The following is an 8,166-nucleotide window of genomic DNA, read 5'->3' as shown; positions in this document are numbered from 1 at the left end:
CAGCCAAGGAGGTCCCAGCTTGTCTTGTGGGGCAGATCCTGTATTTCACTGACGTGAAGCGACTGGAAACTTCATTTTCTGCTGGGCTTCTTTCCAGAACCTTCAGCTAATAACAGTCAGAAAGTTGCACGGTGTGAATAATTGGATTAAAAATAGGAAAAGGGACAATACTATAGAAAGGAAAGTTGAATGTGTAGCAGTATTGATGTCCTTTGCTAAAAACTCCACTTCCATCCAGATATTGATCGTTTCTATGGAACTTACCGGTATTGCATTGTCATCTTAAATGGTAAATGGGTTATACTTGTATAACGCTCTAACCTTCAAGGTACTCAAAGCGCTTTGATACTATTTCCACATTCACACACTGATGGCGGGAGCTGCTATGCACAGCCTTAACCACAACCCATCAGGAGCAAGGGTGAAGTGTCTTGCTCAAGGACACAACTGACATGACGAGGCTGGTAGAAGGTGGGAATCGAACCAGGAACCCTCAGGTTGCTGGCACAGCCCCTCTCCCAACCGCACCACGCCGTCCCCTTGATAATGTAAGACTGTGAGAAGAGTCACAATAATTAGGTGAATTATATTTATATAGCACTTTTCTCTAGAGACTCAACACGCTTTAAACAGTGAAACCTATTATCCACGTTACATTTAAACCAGTGTGCCTGGCACTGGGAGTAAAGTGTCTTGCCCAAAAACACAACGGCAGTGACTCGGTCAGCGGAAGCGGGGATCAAACCTGAAACCGTCAAATTGCTGGCACGGCTGCTCTACCAACGAAGCCATGATGTCCCAGACAGTGCGATGTGTTGGGCCGTAAAGCCGGCTCGTGCATGCAGTAGTTGATGTACACCAAGACATGTGAACACGCCGTCGCGTTCTGTGCGTTCCTCAAATAAGGTCAGAATTATTCAAGACAGAAGTCAAGCCCATCGCTGTGTAAATTATTCAATAAAAGACAAAAGGGATTTTTAATTTGTAATATGCAATTTACATTGTTTTTTGCATGTAAAACTATTTTCTATAAAGTGTTTGCATTTTTTGCATGTCTGTAATAAATCAATTCTATTGGCATTGTTTCTTATGAGAAACTATATATAAATACATATACAGTACAGGCCAAAAGTGGACACACCTTCTCATTCAATGAGTTTTCTTTATTTTCATGACTATTTACATTTTAGATTGTCACTGAAGCCATCAAAGCTATGAATGAACACATGTGGTGTTATGTACTTAACAAAAAAAGGTAAAAAATAACGAAAAAAAGTGTTTTATATTCTAGTTTCTTCAAAATAGCCACCCTATGCTCTGATTACCGTTTAAACACTCTTGGCATTCTCTCGATGAGCTTCAAAAGGTAGTCCCCTGAAATGGTTTTCACTTCACAGGTGTGCTTGAAGCTCATCGAGAGAATGCCAAGAGTGTGCAAAGCCATAATCAGAGCGAAGAGTGGCTACTTTGAAAAAGATACAACACAAAACATGTTTTTAGTTATTTCACCTTTTTTTGTTAAGTACATTGATTGATTGATTGATACTTTTATTAGTAGATTGCACAGTAAAGTACATATTCCGTACAATTGACCACTAAATGGTAACACCCGAATACGTTTTTCAACTTGTTTAAGTCGGGGTCCACATAACTCCACATGTGTTCATTCATAGTTTTAATGCCTTCCGTGACAATCTACAATGTAAATAGTCATGAAAATAAAGAAAACGCATTGAAATGAGGTGTGTCCAAACTTTTGGCCTGTACTGTACACACACACTCACACATTTATGTATACATCTATTAATGAATAAAAACATAAATCAATCCAAATATTGATCACTGATATCAAGAGTAGTATCAGTATCAGATATACAGTGGGGCAAAAAAGTATTTAGTCAGCCACGAATTGTGGTCTGTAATTTTCATCATAGGTACACTTCAACTGTGAGAGACAGAATGTGAAAAAAAAAATCCAGGAATTCACATTGTAGGAATTTTTAAGAATTTATTTGTATATTTTGGTGGAAAATAAGTATTTGGTCAACCATTCAAAGCTCTCACTGATGGAAGGAGGTTTTGGCTCAAAATCTCACGATACATGGCCCCATTCATTCTTTCCTTAACACGGATCAATCGTCCTGTCCCCTTAGCAGAAAAACACCCCAAAAGCTTGATGTTTCCACCCCCATTTTTCACAGTAGGTTTGGTGTTCTTGGGATGCAACTGAGTATTCTTCTTCCTCCAAACACGACGAGTTGAGTTTATACCAAAAAGTTCTATTTTGGTTTCATCTGACCACATGACATACTCCCAATCCTCTGCTGTATCATACATGCATCCATTTTGGTATAAACTCAATTCCTCTTCCTCAAAACCCGACGAGTTGAGTTTATAACAAAATGGATACATGGATGATACAGCAGAGGATTGGGAGTATGTCATGTGGTCAGATGAAACCAAAATAGAACTTTTTGGTATAAACTCAACTCGTCGTGTTTGGAGGAAGAAGAATACTCAGTTGCATCCCAAGAACACCAAACCTACTGTGAAAAATGGGGGTGGAAACATCAAGCTTTTGGGGTGTTTTTCTGCTAAGGGGACAGGACGATTGATCCGTGTTAAGGAAAGAATGAATGGGGCCATGTATCGTGAGATTTTGAGCCAAAACCTCCTTCCATCAGTTAGAGCTTTGAACGGTTGACCAAATATTTATTTTCCACCAAAATATACAAATACATTCTTTAAAATTCCTACAATGTGAATTCCTGGATTTTTTTTTCACATTCTGTCTCTCACAGTTGAAGTGTACCTATGATAAAAAATACAGACCTCTGTCATCATTTTAAGTGGGAAAACTTGCACAATCGGTGGCTGACTAAATACTTTTTTGCCCGAGTGTAGCTGTACATTAGTGCGACAAGAACCGAGGGCAAGATCAAGCAATTAAATTGACATTTTTTTGCTAGTCAGATGTATGCAATCTCTTATTCTACTACAGTTTTACCCAAAATCGTCAGGTACTGCAATAAACCCACAGGCCTGGCTACAAGTATAACACATTGCATAATTCTTCAAAGACCCAATGAACCTAATTGGACTAGTCAGATGTAGGGTTTGTGGAGCTTGTGGAAGTGTACTGCAGAGTTCCACAAGCTCACTTTCCACAGTGGTGGTAATGCACACATAATCCCCAGGCTTGCGGATCCCCGCCCCACTACTTTTTAATAAGTACCACGTGGGTATTCGGAGCAAAGTTCCAATGCATACTTTATAGGTGGCGTCAAATCTATTCTTGGTCGTCTCCATTTACATTACAGGGGTACCTCAATTTAAGAGTGGTTACAACTTAAGAGTGTTTTGAAAGAAGAGCTGTCTATCCAGTAATTGTCATGCTTTAGATTGCATTTAAAAAAATTGCGTTACAAGCATCTCCCGTCATTAGTTAGTTTAGCAAATGTCACAGTAAACGCCATAAGTTCTGCCCAAAACATCTGATCTTACTCGCTAGCATTAGCTGATAGCTAGAGGTTGACATCCATTGTTTTCCAACCATGGGAAGGAAGAAAGTGAGTGTGAAGGAGAATAGGAAGGGGATGATATTTATCGAATTAAATCATTAAAAACATGACTGGACAAAACAATTTGGGCGTATCACTGCCAGTCTGCACCATTCTAAAGCAGAATAAGTCCAACGCCAGCCAAGAATATGAAAATAATATCCAAACGGCGGATATTTATCCATGAAAATATGGAAAAGCTATTGATGGTGTGACTGATGGAGAAGCAGCTGAAAGGACATACCATAGAAGTTCACTACCCAGGGTAAAAACTCAACTTTATTATTACATTACTTTATTAAACTGATGAAGTTGTTAGTAGTACATTTATCGTATTGTTTATTTTCCATAGATTTCTTATCCAACCTTTTTTAAAAGGCATCGCTGTTTTGAGTTAAGAGCTCCATTACGGAACCATTTAAACTTGTAAGTTTATGTATCGGTTGGGGACATCTCTGCGCTGCTGATTCGCCTCCACTTTGGATTTGATTCTCACAGTTACGTTAAATCCACTATGGATTAGACTTTCACAGTATCATGTTAAATCCGCTCGACATCCATTGCTTACGGCCCCCTGGGGGACGGGGACGGAGAAGGGGGGTGGGGGGTTGCCCAAATATGTGGTCCTCTCAAAGGTTTCTCATAGTCATCATGGTCGACGTCCCACTGGGGGGAGTTTTTCCTTGCCCTTATGTGGGCCCTACCGAGGCTGTCGTTGTGGTTTGTGCAGCCCTTTGAGGCACTTGTGATTTAGGGCTATATAAATAAACATTGATTGATTGATTGATAAGTTGAGGTAGTACTGTAATTGTTAAAAAATTTTACCCAAAAAAAAGTTCAACTGGGATTTTATAAAAGGTCTATGAAGCAAAATTGATACAGATTTTTGAAAAATTTAATGAGCCTTGCTGGTGCTAAAAAAAACCCCAGTATAGAACTCAAAAGTGGCTTATTTTTTTAATTATTATTATTACTGTTCAGAGGCATAGATTACAGTGCAAACCATTATTTGGCAAACATACAATACAAATGTCATGATAGGTACTAAGTAGTGGAGCCCCGTTGATCAGTCGTAAAAGGGACAGTGTTGGTAAGGCATGTTCAGTCTTGCATTGTATTGACACGTTTTAAGAGGGGGGGGAAAGGGGCAGGTTACTGAAAAACAAACAAACAAAAAGAAACACTCCAAATAAACAAAAACATTTTATCCAAGGTAACAGAAACCTCCTAGAGCTTTGAAACTTAAACTAGCACACATCGGAGGATTTGTTTGTGGTACAAGCAGAGAGCAAGCAAATACACAACTGTAAACACAGTTTCATGTAAAAACCCGTCCTGAATGGAACATTCCAGACAGTATTATATCGCTTTAATGACAGATGCTTGCTTTGGACGTCACCGTTTACAGAACACAATGAGGAGGAACGTTAAAAGTGTGTGCATGTGGTGTATGCTTCATACAAGAAGTATCCCGTCTTTTTGCATGCGTAACGTGTTTTGATTGTCACTAAATCCCTTCCCACCTCCCATATGGCTTCCATTACGTGGAATGAGGGTCAGAGGGTTAAAGAAGCCTTGCCCTGCGCAGCGTGCTTGGCTTAATGATGTAACTTTCAACAAAGTTTGGCAAAGAAAACACTAGCGGGGCAATTCTCTACTAAAAAAGGGGGAAATGCGCCCTTTTGAAGTGAACATGATCACACGGTTCAATGCAATTGAACGCATAGACTTTGTGATCCAGCGCTGCAGGCCCAGCAGTAAATCAATGCAGTCCTTCAGTTATGAGTAGTGCGGACTTAAAAAGTAAATACTACGGCGGTCGTCCACTGCAGTGGACATGTATAACAGGGCTATTTTTTTTCTGACTAAAGAAATAAACCACAAACACATGTCTACTGCAGAGGACGTTGGCTCTTACTGGGGACAAAGTTCACAACACGACGACCATCAGAAATCAGTAGACATTTTTCTTTCATCCGAATTTTCCATAGGGCTTCACATTGTTTGTATTGAAAATGCATTGTTATAAAGCACCTTAGAATAGAAGACCTAACTATTTATAAAAAGTCATTTCCATTGAATAAAGTGATCTCAATAGTGATAAAAATGGATATATGTTGCTTTTTCATATACAAGACAATACTTTGAAGGTATTAAGTGATTAATTCATTTTAAGGGTAAAATAGCACCGTTTTTTTTGTGTGTTTTTTTGGCATATCTAACCTGAGAAACGTTTGTGAACAAACAAAAATGGCTGCCTCCTCTCAATCGACTTCCCTTTCCTGCAGGTTGATGGCGACGGACCAAAAGGGGGTCGGACAACCTAAATTGTTGCGCTGCAAAGGCCTCAGGGAGCGTTCATCCGTCCTCCAGATCAGAGAAGAATCCTTTTAGTCCTGGAGGAGGCAACAAAAATAAAAAAGAACAGAACCATCTCCCCCTGTTCAAAAATGATAAAAAAAATGAGGCTATTGTGTGTTTCCAGGCTACTGGTGGGCTTCGTGAGTCTCCTCCTCTTGGTGGCTGTTTGACTGTTTCAGACACAAACGTGTGATGGTGGATAGGTCCTGAGGCTCATTAATGGCTGCGGTCTGCTTTTGGCCCCTTGGCTGCGTTCAGGCACACGGGGCAGCAGGCGCCTTTTAGCCTGACAGGCTGTTTGCACTGGGCTGGCAGACAAGACTCCACAAAGCAGGTGACCCTGGCGTCCTGCGAGGACAGAGAAAGGACATTCCTTATTAGATTAGACCGGATAAAAGAGTCCCTGTGGTCACAACGGAGATTTCTCTCAGAACAATAACCAGTATGAAAACACTGATGTATCAAAGTAATGATTACCTAGGAGTGTCCCGATCAGATATCAGCAAAAAAAAACAATTATTATGGGATGATATCGACTTGCACCTAAACTTTGACACAAGCAGTCTTGTAGCATGTTTACTTTACAGCCAGTTAACATCTGCATGTCCTCCAATAAACACACCAAGTTGGTCTTATCTTGTATTTTATTCATGTCATTTACAAAAGGTAAACATGGTGGGCTAAAGGCTACAAGAAGATAGCAGCTACACAACTGCTAAGCACACAATAGCACAGAAGCTAGTCACATGTGATAAGTGTCCTTAGTTTAACAATATTGCAGTCCAAAACACACAAACACCATCTTCTTCCGCTTATCCGGAGTTGGGTCGGGAAGCAGCCTAAGTAGAGAAGCGCAGACTTCTTTCTCCTCAGCCACTTTGTCCACCTCTTCCCGGGGAATCTGGTGGCATTCCCAGGGCAGTCGGGAGACATAGTCCCTCCAATGTCTCCTGGGTCTTCCCCATTGCCTCCTACCGGCCGGACGTGCCCTAAACACTTCCCTAAAGAGCATCCTGACGAGAATGCCCTAACCACCTTATGTGGCTCCTCTCGATGTGGAGGAACAGCGACTTTATTCTGAATTCCTCCCGAATGACAGAGATTCTCACCCTATCTCTAAGGGAAAGCCCAGCCAACTGACGGATGAAACTCATTTCTGCGGCTTGTGCCCGTGATCTTGTCCTTTCGGTCATAACCCCTAAGCTCATGTCCACAGAAGAGGATGGTAATGTACATCCATCTATGCATCCATCCATTTTCTACTGCTTATCCCTTTTGGGGTCGGGGGGGATGCTGGAGCCTATCTCAGCTGCATTCGGGCGGAAAGCGGGGTACACCCTGGACAAATCGCCACCTTATCGCAATTCCAACACAAATAGACTGTCCAACCTCGGATTCAGGAAGAGTATTGTGGTTTTCGCCCAGGTTTTCAATAGACAACATTCACAGTCACACACTAGGGCCAATTTAGTGTCGCCAATCAACCTACCCCCGGTTGCATGTGAGGTGGGAGGAAGCCGGAGTACCCAGAGGGAACCAATGCAGTCACGAACATGCAAACCCTACACAGGAAGATCCCAAGCCCAGGATTGAAACCAGGGCAGCATGGAGATTGACAGGTAAAATGAGCGTTTTAAATTCCGACCCAGCTCCTTCTTCACCACGACGGATCGATACAGGTTCCGCATCACTGCAGATGCCACACTGACATGCTGGTTGATCTCCCGATCCACTTTTCCCTCACTCAAGAACAAGACTGCGAGGTACTTCAGCTTATTCACCTTTCGGCAAAATCTACTCCCCAACCCGGAAATGGCACTTCACCCTTTTCCGGGAGAGAACCATGGACTTGGACGTAAAGGTACTGATTTTCATCCCAGTTGCTTGACACTCGAACCGATCCAGTGAGAGCTGAATATCAAGGCCAGATGAGGTAATCGGGACCACATCATCTGCAAAAAGCAGAGACGTAATCCTGCAGCCACCAACCCGGATCCCCTCAACACCCTGACTGTGCCTAGAAATTTTGTCCATAAAAGTTATGAACAGAACTGGTGACAATGGAAAGCCCTGGCGGAATCAAACCCTCACTGGAAACGGGTCTGATTTACTGCTGGCAATGTGTAGCAAGCTCCGACACTGATCATACAGGGAGTGGACCCCACAATAAGGCGGTCAGGTACCTCATAGTTTATGAGCACTTCACACAGGAATTCCCGAGGGACACTTCGCCAAGTCCACAAAG

General features: G+C 41.9%; 1 protein-coding gene across 1 annotated transcript in view; it reads right to left on the bottom strand.

Moving 5' to 3' along the window:
• Nucleotides 1-4,492: 4,492 nt before the first annotated feature.
• LOC133549830 (peroxidasin) overlaps nucleotides 4,493-8,166 on the bottom strand; it is a 115,110-nt gene continuing 111,436 nt past the window's right edge. Inside the window, exon 23 of the mRNA XM_061895662.1 lies at nucleotides 4,493-6,269. Coding sequence (XP_061751646.1) covers nucleotides 6,138-6,269 — 132 coding nt within the window. The 3' untranslated portion in view covers nucleotides 4,493-6,137. The remainder of the gene's footprint in view (nucleotides 6,270-8,166) is intronic.

Source organism: Nerophis ophidion, linkage group LG03, assembly GCF_033978795.1.
Source record: "Nerophis ophidion isolate RoL-2023_Sa linkage group LG03, RoL_Noph_v1.0, whole genome shotgun sequence".
Classification (NCBI taxonomy): Eukaryota; Metazoa; Chordata; class Actinopteri; order Syngnathiformes; family Syngnathidae; genus Nerophis; species Nerophis ophidion.
The sequence above is the reverse complement of the archived record's forward strand: the minus strand, read 5'-3'. Positions and strand labels throughout refer to the sequence as shown.